Source organism: Solea solea, chromosome 2 (assembly GCF_958295425.1).
Source record: "Solea solea chromosome 2, fSolSol10.1, whole genome shotgun sequence".
NCBI lineage: Eukaryota > Metazoa > Chordata > Actinopteri > Pleuronectiformes > Soleidae > Solea > Solea solea.
The window spans coordinates 11,697,432-11,715,122 of record NC_081135.1 but is presented as its reverse complement, the minus strand read 5'-3'; the positions used below and the strand labels follow the sequence as shown (position 1 = coordinate 11,715,122).

The following is a 17,691-nucleotide window of genomic DNA, read 5'->3' as shown; positions in this document are numbered from 1 at the left end:
GTCCTAAAAAATAAGTATTATACCTGCACTAAAACACAGAAAAAGTATAGATTACATTAAATGTAGATAATACCTGACATTAAAAGCTAAAACCAGTAACCATGGTGATGGAGTTAATGCATGAACTTTTCTTCTTCAATTAATGAATTATTAGAGTGGAAATCTGAAGTGTTTATGATTTAAAAAAAAACATTAATATGGATTTAAAAAATCAAATGTTTTGATTTAAAAATAATAAAATAAAGTTATCAAACAAAACTGTAAGTCACTGACAGAGAATGCCTCAAGTTTCACAGGAAACTAATTAGAATTAAAATAATATAGGACCAAAATTAGAAAGACAATATGTTACCAAGCATGTGTATGCAAATTAGGGTTTTTCTTCCATTTTTACCAACGTAATTTAAAACAGAAATGGAAATGAAGCATTTGGCTCACATGCTCAGTGTGGCGATGAGGCAAAGGCACACTCCTTCTCTGGTCCTGTTGTTCTTATGTTTGAAGCCTCCCAGCATTCGGTCCCATACATACTGCAACAACACACATCAGACAATAAAAGCCTATTTCCTTAATACTTGATTGTCCAAGAGACATTTCTTGTAAAATAAATGTTGTGAAATGAATTGTGAGCAAAGTATACACTGAGCTTTTACACTGTATTTTAGTGTAAAATTAATTCATTAAATTAAATTCTTAGAGCTGCAACTAACGATTATGTTCATAATGGATTAATCTGTCGATTGTTTCCCTTATTTGTTATGTGGAGCAAAGAAACCAGAAGACATTAACATTTAAGAAGCTGTGGTGCTGTGAGGCAACAGTGTTTCAACAGTGTTGCCTCACAGCAAGAAGGTTGCTGGTTTGCATCCCGGTCTGGGCCTTTCTGTGAGTTTGCAAGTCCTGGCTGTGTCTGCATGGGTTTTCTCCAGATTCTCTGGTTTCCTCCCACATCCAAAAGCATGTGAGTTTAGTTAAACACTCTTAATTGCCCGTAGGTGTGAGTGAATGGTTGTTTTGTCTCTATATGTTTGCCCTGTGATGGACTGGCGGCCTGTTCAGGGTGTAACAGGCCTTTTACTGTATGTCATCTGGGATTGGCACCAGCAGGCCTGCAACCCTCATGAAGAGGATATTTATTTCAAATATTTATCATTGCAGCCCAAACAAATTTTACAAGCCCAGCTGCTTAGTAGCACGCCATATAACATAACATAAGTTATAGTTTGCTCATTGATAGCTTTGGTTTAAGTCTACTGTTATAGTTTGCTTCCATTAATACATTACAACGAGCTAATAGTAATGGTGGTGGTTTTATTTGAGCAAAGTACCAAAAGGTAATTACAACAGCTAAGTACTGATTTTATCAGAGGAAAAAATTGCTACAACTGAAGTACAGGAACTAGGATTGTGGTTAGTGAGGTAAACCACCATGCATGAAACTATACGTTGGCAGCAAGTCGATATCCATCATCATCAGAGTTCATTCAGGCTGTGTGCTGTACCTGTGGGCTGGCAGCCTGCTCCATGATCTTCAACAACACTGTTTGGTCTTGGTCTCTCACTTGGTCTTTGGAATCTCCCAATCGATCAATAAGGCTGGGCAGAACTGAGAGAGAGGACACAGAGAAACAAAACAATTACCTCTCAAAAATGTAAACCTTTGTTTTAGACTTCTTGGATAAAAATATAACGGAGCCCAAATTATTTTTGAAAATGCATCACCTTTTAACCACCATGACCATAGAAGCATTTAAATTACTCAGCATTAAAATACAAAAATGAACAACTCAAACCAACAAAAAGATTCAACCAGTTATTTAAAAAAATAACTAGGTTGTCTCTAGCTCATCCAGAACTAGGGATGGGCATGAGTACTTGATTATAAAACTACGATCAGTCACTGTGACTATTCATAATATATTAAAACGACGTCACAGCAGTTTTGCAGAGCCATGCAATGACGACCCCACCCATGTTGAGGAGGTACTATGAAGTAATGGAAAACACTGTGCCTGATACCCAAACAGAGTAAAGTCAAGTTGAGTCGAGCCAAGTAGTGCTAGACCTGACTATATCATTAAAAAGCATCATTAGAGAGATATAAAACAATGATGTTTATCAACGATGGCGTTTACAAAAAAAATCTTTCCACTACAGTGACCACCTCATTTGTGGTGCACCTAATGTGACAAGGTGGCAGCAATGAGCACAGTGGCTGGAATTCTGATCCCCAGGAATACATGAACAGAATCACCTGTTTGTTAAAATCTCTCAACTGGTTATCAGTACCAGGTATAGGTACAATCACTACAAGCCCCTTTGGCCTCTCAGGTCATAAGAAAGTTCAGCAAGAAAGTTCAGGTAATGTGATGTGACTCACTGTATAAAATAAATAATAATAAAAAAGGTTTGTATGGGGCTAAAAGACTCAATAAGTTCTTGATCAGAAACCTGGGGCATTAAGCTCCATTCAGACATGAAGGTGCAATGATGGTAGATACAACACACAAACCAAACACAAAAGGACAAAAAAAAAAAAGATTCTTACCTGTCCCAATGTGGGCCCTGAATCGCTCCTGTAACCTTGTCACTAAGGCAGATAAGAGGTCCAAGCCAAGCAGAGCCACCTGGTGGACACACAATAGAAAGCAAAATGGTGTCAAACAAAAACACTTTCTCAAATGAAACTAACTATACTACTAACTAACTTACTAGATGTAACTCATGAGCCCAAATACTAGAAATAACAGTTGTTACAATCCTCAACAAGCTGTGGTGCATTCAAAATGTCATGTTGTGCTTGTTGATAATATTAGACTCCTGTGACTTTCACAACATCAAATTAAGTCTAGGACTCAAGTTACAAATCAAACACTTTATGTACTGTATGACGGTACTATGCAGTAGAGCTGAAGCGATTACTCGATGAATCGATTACTAAATTAATCGACGACCATTTTGATAATGGATTTGACGCTTTTTTTCATGATTAAGCTTCTTAAATGTGAATATTTTCTTCATTTCTTTGCTCTGGATAAGAAAGAAATCATTAAACGTCAATCATTTAGGTTTGTGGACAAAACAAGGCATTTGAGAACATCATTATTTCCAGGTTTGACGAACACTGATCAACATTTTTTAAGGTTTTCTGATATTTTATGGACCAAACGATTAATCGAGAAAATAATCGACAGATTAATCGCTTATGAAAATAATCGTTAGTTGCAGCTCTAGTGTGCAGACACTGATATAAACACACAGTCATTCTGTGACTGTGAAGGAGAAAGGAATTGAACAGATCATTGAAAGCTCAGTAAAAAAGACTTGAGTAACACTATAACAACACTCAGTCACCACCTGAAATCCTTCTGTCTATCAGGCATTTTATTAAGAAAGCTCCAGTCACGTAATCAGGACATGGTCAATGAGAAAAGTGGCATATCTTTGCTGCCACCTAGTGTCACATGATTACTACAACGATAATTAGTGGTATAAGTGGTCTCAGCTATGGCTGTGTCAATTAATCATTTAATAATCAATAACTAAATTGTAATAATAATAAACAAATTCTGTGATTTCAGCTTCTTAATCATTAATGTGTTTTGGTTTCTTCCTACTGAGGGTTTACTATGACCTGCTCAGGTACAATTACTCCAATACTGTATATCTTTCTTATTTTTCTTACTTTGTTTCACTGGGAGAACAGTGATGTTCAAGGGTCTGGTCTCTTTCAGGTCTAATCCTCAAATATGTCCCTTTGTTCTCCAACTGGAGGGAATTACAGTAATTACACTGATGCCAGAGTCCAAACAAAGAGTAGATGAGAGCTACATGACGGATCAGTGGAGTTTTCACAGTGGAATTATTCTCAGGTCTCAACAGCTATGTTCTGCTCTCCTTGGCTCTTCTCTCTAAGTTTGAACTGAGCCAAAATAAACAACATTTATCACAGTAAATGAAAACATACAGTTTGGAGGCATTTTAATGTTTGTGCATACTTAAAGTTTGTTTGTTTATTTGTTTCTCTGCTACCAAAGAAACCAAAGTAATTGTTGGTTTGTGGACAAAACAAGACATTTGAGGACGCTGTAATTTTGAGGTTTGGGATACAATGACAGACTATTATTTAACTATTTCCTCACAATTTATGGACAAAACAACTAATCAAATAATCAAGAAACCAATCAGATCAATTTATGATGAAAAAAATAATTATTGCAGCACATTATGGATATATAGAGGACTTTTATTGTATTGCTAATGAAGACTATTAATGATTATCATTGTGTAACTTTTGCCCTACAGCATTCTGCATTCAGGGAGGCGGTGTCACAAAAGGACCACGACAACATCAGCCTTTTATGAGGGACAGACGAAGAAGAAACAAAGCAGAACCTCTTGTTGTCTATGTACAGTGCCTTGAGATAATGTATGTTATGATTTGGAGCTATACAAATAAAATTGAATTGAATTGAAAACCAATTCAATTTTGCTGTCACGCACATTCGGACCACCAAAAAGCAAGCATCCCCACTTCTCCACAGAGAGCAAATTTCAATTACAGTACTTCCTTTCCTAAGTCCTAAATCCTCTGCATGACATGTGAAGGACTCATTCCTTCTCCTCTGGGAATGGCTCAATACCAATTTTTCGTGTCTGATATGATAATGATATTACAATCTTCAGAATCTTCAGATACCAATACAGTGTTCTTTTTTTTTTACTTATAGGGGAATTCCGGTATTATAAATGTAAACCTACACCCTTGCTTAAAATAATAACCCAAGCCATTTATTGGCCAAAAGAAGCACTTTTTGGATATAAATGAGAATGGCGATTGCCCCGTAAGATTACAGTGCAGCCCAAGGCGATCCACTGGACCACAAAAAAAAAACACATTTATAAACACAGGGCCTAGGTCGAAAAATAATAATATTTTAATAATTAAAACAAGCTTTCAGATTTTTCAGCTTCTTAAATGTGAAAAATTTCAGTTCCTTTTGCTCCATATAACAAAGTAATCATTAAAACTGAAGGAAAAAAAAAAACTATTGTTGCATCCGTAGATGCATTTATGTGATATTTAGGATTTTCTAATTTTTCCGAAATCCAATCCAGTGACTTTGGCATCAGGGCATAATTATTGGCCTATTTAGCACAATAAATACATTTCCCAAAGGGGATAATAAAGTCATTATTTTGGATTGTAACTTACAGCACACACATTGGTCAGGAAACTTGGGAAAATTCATTTCTGAAATACTGCAATTCACACAGAGGCAAATAATTGCTTGTTTAACAGATTTTGAATTTAAGTAAGTTGCAAATAGATGTCTTATGTCACACTAATGCCCTGGAAAAAGCCTTCTGCTTAAACTCACCTGCTAACAGCACACCCTGTTCAAGGGAACACGTGCGTGTTCCTGAGAAGTGCTGAAGAAAAGAACAGAGCACAGGCTCTATCCATCTCTGATGCCAACCAGCCTCTCAATTAAATCAAGGGTTTCTCTCTCACTTCTTGCGCGCGCGCACACACACACACACACACACACACACACACACACACACACACACACACACACACACACACACACACACACACACACACACACACACACACACACACACACACACACACACACACACACACACACACACACACACACACACACACACACACACACACACACACACACACACACACACACACACACACACACACACACACAAAGAAAATGGCACAGGAAATCATTATGTTTGCAGTAAAGCATGTCATTTTCTATAGGCAGAGGAGATAAACAACACACATACAGTACATAAATAAAACTAGATTAGACTAGTAAAAATGACAGCCTCTGTGTCTCTTACTTGTCTGTTTGGTCACTGGTTAAGTCACAGCAGTAGCAAGATGAAGGCAAAACTATAGGTACTTTTCCTCAGACTAAGTGTTATATTGAGTCATAATAAGCACCCTCTGTGGAAAACATGGCAGATAGCAAACAGGTGAACACAGGATACGAAACAATGCAGTTCCTTTGAGCCGTAAAATGATATATATTTTTTACACAGTGAAAGCAAGGCTTATTTGGTATGAATATGTATGTGTGAATGTGGATTTCTGTAATCGCCATTTTTCATTATTCACCGAAGAAAATGTCTGTTTCAGCTTAAAACCCAAAAGTGTGCTGTACCCAACAGCTCCCCATCTTCCAAAATGAGTCCAGGACACCCAAACACCAGTCTATTGCAAAATGCTTTGTAATCATGCAGCAAATCTGTCTCTGCATCCCTGCCTCCTGGCACAGAACAGTAACAGCAATCTGCTGAAGCATTCTCAGACATTTCATAAAACCAGGGCTCCGTCTAGACCAGATCCATTTTCAAGTAAGATTCAAATTACTGTACACTGAAGCTGAAATTCAAAAAACCCACAATCTGAATTCTATATAGTTGTGCAGCAGAGTAATTCAGCATGTAACTCATAGATGCTGACATATGCAGGTACAGAATTACATTTGTAGACAGCTAACTCACAGATTATATCCACACGGAAACTAAATATTTTTCTTCATCGCATCAGGAAATGCTTCCATCCACACAAACCCCCCAAAAACAACTCAAAATGCTGTAGTACATATGCCAGGCCTGTAAGTGGTGATGTATTGCGGCTACACCAAAAACATGGAAGAAGATGTGATACACATTACAATGTATATAATTACAAAAATGGAGATAGAATAAACCAAGCCAGGGGAAAGAAAGAGAAATAAAAGTTAACATAAAGCAAATACACCAAACAACAGTGTTGCCAACTTAGTGACTTTGTCATTATATTTAGAGACTTCTCAGACCCCGACAAGTTTGTTTCTTTTTGGTGTTGTTTTTTCCAAAAAAACTGGTGACACATTTACACACAATCATCGACTGATCATCAGTTTTTAAATTTTAAAATTTTCAGTTTTGTCTAACCAGGATCCAATCCAGTGACCTGAGCAAACGAAAATACTAAAAGACTACTACTATAAAGTCCTGAATAATCAGATGTTTTAACTGTTTTTTTAGGCCTTGATAATGCACTGTAGCCTGACTTGCACAGCATAAGCCCTCTAATAACTCTAACATTATAAAAACTCCAGTGTCAGTGATACTGGCTTAATTGTAATTTACTACCTACTGCAGATTACATTTTGCTAGTACGCTTCTTTCCCACTTCTTCATTTCAATTGTATAATAATAATTGTGTGACAAGTCATGCAGCTAAGGACCACCACTACTCAACACTACAGTGACTATTGAACAAAATGCAAAACAAAAACTGTTTTTAGAATGTGGCATAACACTTACCAAGCCTTCCAAGCATATTGGCAGAATCATTTTAATTCGGGTTGTGAGAAACCTGTTTAGTTTGGTTAAAATATTTCCATTTGCCCGGATTCAGTAGAGTTCATTAAGATTCATTAAATCTGATGAAACCTGGTGCAGACCAGAAGTGAGAATACAGCTAATTTTTGGTTTGATCTTGAAACCCAGTTTTATATATTTAGTCTGCTTTTTTTTAATACATCCAATTCTGCCATGTGGTAAATACTACATTATTCTGTAGTGACAAAAACAACAAGTTTTCACTGAGGATGAGATTCCCAAAACTGCAAGTGTTGCAAGAAGGAAGAGTCTTAGCACAGTTTGACACCAAGTAGGATTTTAACCCTTTAACCATGTGCATTTGTTGAAAAGCTAACGTTACCAATGAACTTCCCCCCCCCGCGACTCTCCTGTAGAGGATATAGTGGTAGAAAATGGATGGATGGATGCACAGATGAAGACTGAAAGCCACAGAGTTAGGGATGGCCTTATGAGGGCTGGGCTGGGCACATCCAAACAATTTCTAACATGCGCTGGTCCCCTCACAGTCATGGTATGAGTAATTCTGATGTTATGCCATGGTCTGCAGACAGCATATTCCTGAGGTGTTATTAGACAGCAGTGACCACATAGTGACTCAGCTTCATTCAGCTCAAACAGACCCCAGGCTAACTGGCAACGAGATGATGGAATGTGCAGCAAGCCCATATTAGCATTAAAACACAGTGCACAGAGAAACAACTTGTTTTACAGTGTTTTACACTCCACTTCTCTCAGTGACAATGCTTCATGACTGACTGGCTGTGGTTAAAAAAGCTAAAATGAAAATGACCCCTTCCAGCAAAGTGCTACGGATATTAATATGTGTCTCTCTATCGCTCTACTCACCAACACACAGTGAATTTTTCCTTTTATTCCCCACCAAAATTTATTAGAATAAATAGTATGTATCACATGGTTCATTACATAATTATATGAGTTACAGGTGACATTAGTTACATCCAGTCTAAAATGTAAAAACATAAGACTTTCCAGTAAGTTTGACTCTGTGCTGTTGTTCATTATTATTATTTGAAAAAATGCCAGTAAATAATCTGCCACACTCTTTTTTCTTTTTTTTTTTTTTTTACCTGAAACCACACTTATTCAAAGAAAGCAAAAAGCACTGGTGTTTGTCAAATATAGTCTTTTCTCAGAGCACTGAGCACATATTCAACCCACTATTTTATTTCAGTAAAAAATGCTGCATATGGGTTTTATTTTTGAAGCTTTTTTGCTGAGGATCCATCCAAACCAATCCATTTGAACTCCAGGTTTAACTCCATTTGAGTTAAACCCTTATCAAATCGCTTCATTTAAACCCGACTATACAGCAGCAGAGTTTTTAAACCACTTCCAACAAGACTTTTGGGGCAAACAGCTGTCCTCCTATTACAATTTTCAGGCATTAGAGTGGACAGAGATTATTTCTGATAAGGAGCTAAATAGGGATGCACCGAAATGAAATTTGCTGGCCGAAACCGAAAATCATGACAACACTTGGCCGAAAACCAAAACCAACATACAGTATTCTTAAACAGACACAGGTAACAAGACACACACACACACACAGAAAAAAACTCGCACAAAATCTAAGATTTCACAAGTTTTCATTCTGAAAAGCAACCATTCCACAAACTGTGAGCAGGCAAAAATCTAATTAATATAAACTAAATGAGAAATAGACAATGAATGCCCTGCTGAATTAATCAGAAATACATTATGCTGAGCCTGACTCCTTTAAATTAAGACTTACTTTACACACTCATCTCTTTCATTAACTTCAAAATAAATAATGAAAATAAGGGAAATAAGTGCGAGGTATGACAATACACAACTCAGTCCAAATGTCTCGATTCTCCGATCATGTCAGTTTGTGTCGGTGTATCATTGTGTGTTTCTGTGAAATCAAAATTGTCCAAGTCTTTGTGACAACTTGCAAAACTCATCAACTTTGTCACTTTATCCTCAGTGAGACAGCTTATTTGGGCTGTTTTGATTTGGTTTTGGAGCGAGAATCTACATTCGGCTGGCGTGCCAGACACGGGAATTATGGCGATCTTCCCCAGCTTCGCCACAGTCAGGGTAGATTTCCCCAAAATCCCTCGACTCTTTCACGCAGAGCTGTCATCAGTGGCACCGCGTCTCGCTGCGCATCTGAGCTATACATTCATCTGTCACATGACTTAGAAACTTAAAACCTAGAATGAGACAAATAAATACAGGGAAACCCTAGCACTAGCTATGTTGACATGGACACAAGTAATCAGAATAAAAGCCTGATTTTTTTGGTTTGGTGCTATCACATGTCTGATCCGCATAAATATTGACATATTTCCATTTTGTTACTGCTGTTTCACTTCTGTACCTAGTCTCATCTTTACTACAGTACTTGACAGTTTATTGGGGAAGTGGACGCTTCAGACACTGGGGTTGGAGCAGTACTTTCTCAGTGGTCAGCTGGGGACCAGAGGATTGACCCATGTGCCTTTTTCTTCCGAAAAATTGGCACCTGCAGAGAGAAACTATGTTATTGGTAACTGGAAGCTGCGGACGGTCAAGCTCGCACTGGAGAAATGGAAACACTGGAGACACAAAAACCTAAAAATATCCTGCTCAACAAAATGACTGAACTCTCGTCATGCAAGGGGCTCTCTTCTTCAACCATTTCCACTTCTCCCTATCCACCAGGTTACAGGAATATCAAGCCTGATGCTCGTTCTTGTCAAAATCTGAGTGAATGTTATGACAGCAACTTGGTATAAATGTATGTAACAACACAGGACAGAAATAACCTGATGACTGATGCAGTAGAGATACAGAGTTTTTGTTTTTTAAATTGCTATTATATATCTGGGGAGATCTGGGGGATGTGAGACACAGGCTTTGATATCCAGAGCCTTTGGGAACCCAACATTTAAAAAAGTTTCACCCAGCTCATCCAGCTGTGTGGTAGAGACACGGGACACTGAGGTGCTCATGAGTCCCAGTGGCCACAGGCACATGACACTAAAAACAGCAGCAGAAGTTGACCACAGTGTAAAACATAACACTAATAAACACAACATACTGTATTTGTAGGGGAACTACTATGGTTTAATTCTATTTGACAGGTTTCTATAGCCTTACCTAAAACCTTGTTTTATTTATAAAAAAAAACAGACAATTGAGTAATTGATTAATAATCAATCTATCAATTAATTGTTGTGTCATAAAGCTCATGTCAGAGACAAACAACAGCAACAACAACAGGACAACAATGACCCACAATATCATTTCATCAGACAGTAAAACTGTCCACCTCACAATGGGAAGTCAAGTGAACATTGTCACAATCAAGATGCACAAAGCCCCACAAAAACTGACATTAAATTACAGTAGATGCAGTGTCATCTAAAGCTAACGTCAAAGTGCTGTCATTTGTAAGCTCTTATCATCATGATCATCATTTCAATTATGATATGGTCATGCAATGGGATAATAAAAATATATATTTAGAAGAATAAATACAGTTTGTGTTCTCAACCTTAAGTAACCACCATTGAGATGGGGCTCCAAGCATTTCCTCAGGACTAGTCTGTTGCAGGATGTGTGTTAATCAGGAAAGACTGGTTTTGCTTTCCTAAACAAAGCCTCTGCACTGTGCTATCAGTTTTCTGTAATATACATCCTGCAGGAGTTTTATTTTTTAGACACAACTGCACTAAATTTAAAAGCACTGCAGGTAAAACAAGCAGGTGACAGAGGTGAACCAGAGACACCTGTTTTGATGAGTCAATTTGAATAGCTCTGGGAGAAACACCAGCCAGTGGCAAAGCAAGTACAACTGGGTGAAGCTCCACTTATGATGTCATCCCATTGATGTATTATAAGAACTGGATAGAGCACCGTCCTCTCTGTGTTGAAGACCATTTTTTCCAGTGGCCACTCGTAGTACTGCAACAAAAGACGCCTGTAAAACTGGGACAACTTGAGACTTTGATATAGGCATTTATAGATCTTTATATTCTATATTTTCAATTCATGGCGTTTCTTATTTGTAAAACCTTCCTAAAGGCCATAAAAAGTCCAGAAAAAACATATTATGGTGCCATGTGACAACTCGGGAACGGCGCTACTGTCAGGGAATCGTCAATTAAGTGATGGGGTGCAAATGCTAGTAGCATTTACTTTCAAAGTCATTAGCGATGTATTAACTAGGTGCTGTGTCTTTATGATTATTATACTTATATAATATCAATGTAAGAATGATAAACAATAATGTTTCAAACGATTCATATGCACTGGAATTGGTTTTTGTAAAATAATTTTAACCCTGGGTTATGAGAAAGCAGCATTTTTGGACAATAAAAATATGTTTACATATAAGTTTGATGATGTCAAATAAACATCGTTTATATGAAATATTAAAATAAAATGGAACTGGGAACATGCATGCACAAGTGGAATATGTGCACAACTCTCTTGAGACACGGAATGCAGAAAGAGAAACTTTTATGATAGAAATATGCCATTCAACAACCATTACAACTATTTTACATTAAAATAACCATAAACTGTGTATAAAATGAACGTAGCCTTTTGGTTGCAAAAACAAAATCCCATTAAGAAGCCTAGAGATTCATGTTTGACCAGCAATGTCAGGCTTTTAAAGTGCAACAAAGCATCATTGCACCATTGCTGTTACAAACAGTGTAACAGCAAACACACAGATGAGACCATTAACTCCTAAGGAAAATGACTACTCATGTTAAATCAAGTAAGAACTACACTCTTCCATTCAATCAGTTATTTTTGCAACCAGCAGAGTCAACCTCTGGTGGCTAATTGCTAATTCCTATCCCCCACTTTTCAAACAAGAAGGCTGGTTTAATAGAAATAAATAAATATCATAATAAATAATAAATCTTTTAGATGGTAATCTAAACTGACTTGTAATGTGGAAATCACTGATTACAGATTACAGAGAGAGTCGAATACACTGATATGCTTTGATTTCTGTGCATTGAAATAACTTCACTCCTCAAATCCCAACAGAATGAATGGACAACATATGGCTGCAAAGGCCTCCGTTGTTGAGTGAACTTACAGTGATTGAAGAAAGTAAAGCATGAGTTATGTGGTGTCGAACTTGTATAACTCACTCTCCATGGGCGATTTATCAGTGTGGACACAGTGATGCAGTGTTTGAGCAGTGAGCTGTGAGGGTAAGAGAGTTCAAATAAAACCCAAGACATGGAGAGAAGGGGGATGTGTGTTTACAGTGTCTGGAGGACAATTATCGCTGCATAACGTGTAGAAGCAGGAGCTAAAAGATTAGATTTACTCTGACATACATTAAACTCCTTCAAATGGAGACAGAGGTACATTAAAATGTTTGGTTGATGCATATACTGCATATAGTGTTTACAGCATGCAGTCCAGCTAAGACACACACGCACATACAATCACGGCCAGTGTTCTGATGAAAAGAGAGCACAAAGTCGCACACAGATGCTCAGCTGATCAATCCTGCCGGTTTTATTTTTATCAAACATAAACACACAAGAAGACAGAGCTGAGGCATGTTTAAAAAGACCTATACTTTTATATTTGTAATGTGCTGATGGCTTCCTACATACAGAGGAAGTTGGTACAGCGCCCCTAAAAGGGACATGGGAGAAAAAAAATGAAACGTTTCTCGTGCGCACAAGATACTTTCTGATGCGCACCAGAAAGCATTGCATGTGGGCATGATATCGGGGAGACCATGATATCTGGGAGACCATGCATTTCAGTTTGCATTTCAGTTTGTGTTTCTGTGTGAGATATAATGATGTGTCTCATGACTATATAGAGTAGGACTAGATGATAAAACAATAACGATATATATCCCAATAGAACTTTTCCTCCATATAAAACAAAATACACTTGATAGAATTAATTTCATCCACATTTTGACAGGCAAGCCAATGACAGTGAACCTATCATGTGTATCACAGTGTTACCAAAGAAGACCGATAAGAGATGACACCTGAAGCAGCGCCATCCCTTGGAGAATACACAATGCAAGACTATACACTATCTGACACACGTACATGCCAGTTGTCCTCCCTAAGTAATACAAGTACATGAGTAATACCTAGAACACACACACAGTCACACTTATGATGATGAGTCAGTGTGGTAGCAACAGTAGACAGGCAGGTTCGGCAGAATACCTGGCACGATGAAGCATCCTCTTTTTTTTTTTTTATTACTCCTAAAGCCACTGTACAGCCTCCAACTTTAGCCAACTGCTCCACTCTGGCTAGCAAATCACATGCGTGTAATTGCGCCCTTTGTGGTTAAATCTTGTTTTATCGTATTCAGATGAATCCCACAGTCATTCATGAACACTGGGCATGCACATGGCCAAAGTTAAACAAGAAGTAAGCATTTCCTGTTCTTATTCCCAATGGTCTCCATTTCTGCCTGTCCACAGCAAGCTTTTTAGGTGTAAAAACTCCATCATATTTGTATTGGTCATTTTAATTTAGATTTTTTTTTATGATAATGACACATTTTACGGAGCCCCTCTGGTGGCATTTGGCCACAAGATAATGCTGCATGGCTATAATAATGATAATAATGTGCGATAATAGGCAGGTTCACAATGCACACTCTGCTCGACACACACAGAGAAAAGTACTTCAGCAATTCTCCTCCTCATCAGTTATATGCAGACTGAATCTCAGTGCAATTCCTTATCCTGTGTAGTCTAATGGAGTTGTTGATGGGACAGAGGGTCAGTAGACGGTGGAGGCAAAAGGACCATGTACTCATTAGTGCATGGGGCTTCTGAGACTGCATAAACGCGTACAGATACACAGGTGTCTCCTTCAGATCTCAATGGAAATCATATCTGCTGCTGTACTTCTGTCCCTACCTCCTCTCCATGAGCAAACTCTTACACTACTGATTCAGCTGAGAATCACTGTGAATCGTCTCCAATGTGAAACAACAATTACTTGTATCATATCCACACACCATGTGAGAGTAATGATTCATTTTATCAGTTACCTCACAAAGTGTGGGCATATAATTGCCCCCCTAGTTGATCTCAGTGTTACCACCCTAAAACCAGTGAGTGGATGACAGACAGTTGTAAATATTATTTGCCAAACCAGTTGCATTTAGTTTACATTTACTTGGAGAATTTGGGGAGAAAGAAACCGGGGCAGGAAAAGTAGATTTCCCTCATGTTGCTTCATAATTGGAAAACAATTACTTGCATCAAATAACATGTGTACATAGAGACACATGGAATTTAGACACACAGGAAAATGCTTGCTCAAACAAGAAAAAAAAGGTAAAGCCTTGAGTCGAGCAGATTAAATAAGAGCAGATTATGACTTCAGTCAGTGACAGAATTTCACTGGCAGTGGCTGGAGAAATAATCATCAGGAAATGGGGATTTACTGCTGATGTCGGTGACAGACGGTCACAGTGGCAGTGGTGGTGAGACACAAAGGAATATCTAAACATGGCAGAAAGCACAGGCTACATACAGATAGAGTAAGTAAGGATGAAGGGAGACCAAGTTTCTGCCGGGTTACTCGTCAGTTTAGTTACAGAGTTGATAAAATACTCAATATTTTTACTGTTTTCAGTTCTCTCTCTCTCCCAAACAATCTCTAATCGATCCTCCACCACTTCAATCCCCCCCGCCCCAACATTTTTTATCACTGGCACTAACCCCTCTGCAGACATGCTGTCTGTTCTGTTTATTAATATTAATATAATTTATATATATTAATTCCTAACAATTTCGAATGTAATTTTATGACTTATTGCAACCTTTCAATCTTTCTCCATGCCTTGACGAATACAAAAACATGCTATATATTACATAGATTATATATATAATCAGCTATATGGAGGTGATCAGTGTACATCATATACACTGCACATGTAACCTTGCACATTATCCAGTTATAAATGGAACAATCTGTCCTTTGGAACTTCTATCTTCCAAACTCAAGCGATTCATTCTGAACTTGGCTTGTGAGCTGCTAAGAACCCGAAAAACAACAGTGTCAGCTTTTCTCTGGGTGTGTTCTCCAGAACACTTAAAATCAGGGTTGCAGTTCATGATTCTTTCTATTATTGATTGGGAGATTAGTTGGTAGTCCGTTTTACAGACCTCGAAAAGGCCTTTGTTCTCCTCAAACCAAAGATACTTCGTTTACAGCCCCAGACAAGCAAAGAAACCATAACATTCAAATGTGAGAATTTGTGAAACCGAAATAACAGAATCTATGTTTAAAAAAAAAAAACACTCAAACCAATTGATTATCAAAATAGTTGATATTTAATAGTTTATAACTTACTGATGGATTGTTATTTAATTTATCACTGTTCCACATTCACCTTGAGGAAATAAAAGGCGGATGTGCAGCACCTGGAAAACATACAACATGCACATGGACATGCCAGAGTGCTTTCATTGTGTTAAATATTTACTGTGCTTTGTCGGTCATATGATTGCATGGCTCCTGGTCCACAGTTTACAATCCGAGGGCGAGACTAAACCATGCACAGACAGTTAGAATCACACATTTATCAATCCATTTTGTTTCCCCTGTATTTTAGAATGTCATATGCTGCAGCTTTTCTCTGAGCTCTGCACAAATCTCAGCTTTCACAGGCTGTGCAGGGTTTGGGATTAATATTTAATGTGGGACCATGGCAGCTTAAGCGCCAAAGTTCCCCTTCAAGCTGAAACATCCAATGAAAGTGGACATTGACGTTTACCTTGAGAACAGACAGTCAGTGCATGTGAGCTTGTAATGTAACCATTAGATTACAAATCTCACAAGCTGAGAATCAAGAGTATAGGTGGCCTTCTGTAAATACAGTATATGTGTGTTTTTGTACACACACACACATTCAGCTGTCTGAGGCTGATTGGCACATAGGTGATTCTGGCCAAAGGTTACAGAGGCTCCGTTATGGTTTAGCTGATGTAGTTACGACAGACTGCAAACATTCACACACTTTATTTCCACCCCAACAATGTCCTGATGCAACAAATGAAAGTTGCTATTGATCAAGGAAGTCAGCAAGGAGAGGCACGCAATTCATTATAGCCGACTGTCTATACAGGATTACTGTCTTGTGATTTGCTGTATAAAGACCAAACCTTACACAGCACATGTACTTGAGGTATTTATGGGACCACATTGTGCCTCACAGCATACTCTTAACTCAGGGCCCGACTTGTGTGTGAGATACAGCAGCTCTGACCTGTTGCACCTCATACACAAGTCTGTCGTTCTCACCAGGTCTCCAGCTCACCTGGAAATTATAATTTCGTCAAGTGTTGTTTTGTTTGCAAACCAAAATCATTTGGTTTTAATGAGTTCTTTGTCATATGGAGCAAATAAACCAGAAAAAATTCACATTTAAGATGAAAAATTATGGACTTGTTTTAATTATTAAAAAACACCCAAACCAATTAATTAATTATAAAGTTAGTTGAATTTAGTTTAGACGATTAATCATTGTGGCCCTGGATTCAAGAGTTCTCTGCAAGCTCCTGTGTGTACTCATCAATGACAGGGAAGGGAAGAATAAAGGCCCTGGCACAGCACACATGGACCCAATGCACACCGACACAAATTGCATCATCAACCATCCGAAAAGAGCGCGTGTAGACAGCACATACACGAACTGACCCTCCGCCCCACCAGTAGGTGGAGTATTAAGACCCACTCACCAAGTGGAAAAAACATTTCAACAACAGAAGTAGTCGCCAAGAATAGTCATCCGAGCCTGGATCTGGCGACCCTCAAACCCGCTGACACTGCGACTCCCCTGCCTGACGGGCCTTTCAGCTGTGAGCCGTTCTAACCAGACATGTCCGAGGGAGCTGTAGCATTGTTTTCTTCTTCTTTGGTAGGACTGCATCCTATTCCATGTGTCCAGACTTGTACCACCACCCAATGGTATAGTGGGATACTACAGGACCCTGACGCACGAGTATAACAGGGTCCGCAATATGCAACGCACAATGTGACGCGCAATGCAACCTGTGCGCGGAACTATAACAGGGCTTTAAGAGAAGAACCCTCAGCACTGCAAAGTGAAAACCACTAGTGAAATGGGTGTGTCATTTCCAACAACAACAACACTGCTGTTTGCTGAAGGCATACTACTTATTGCTTCACATTCACACAGTTTCACTTTCATTTATTTATATTATAGGACTTTGATTAGACACAGGGCCAATAAATAAGATTGGGCAAAGTGTGAATGATGATGCATATT

The 17,691-nt window shown here is 38.3% G+C and overlaps 1 protein-coding gene across 1 annotated transcript in view; it reads right to left on the bottom strand.

Moving 5' to 3' along the window:
* The window catches only part of clasp1a (cytoplasmic linker associated protein 1a), an 81,941-nt gene that overhangs the window by 51,847 nt on the left and 12,403 nt on the right, over nt 1-17,691 (bottom strand). Inside the window, exons 3-5 of the mRNA XM_058616920.1 lie at nt 2,549-2,627; nt 1,503-1,606; nt 439-530 (exon numbers count right to left, since the gene is read on the bottom strand). Of these exons, the coding sequence (XP_058472903.1) occupies nt 439-530; nt 1,503-1,606; nt 2,549-2,627 (275 nt within the window). The remainder of the gene's footprint in view (nt 1-438; nt 531-1,502; nt 1,607-2,548; nt 2,628-17,691) is intronic.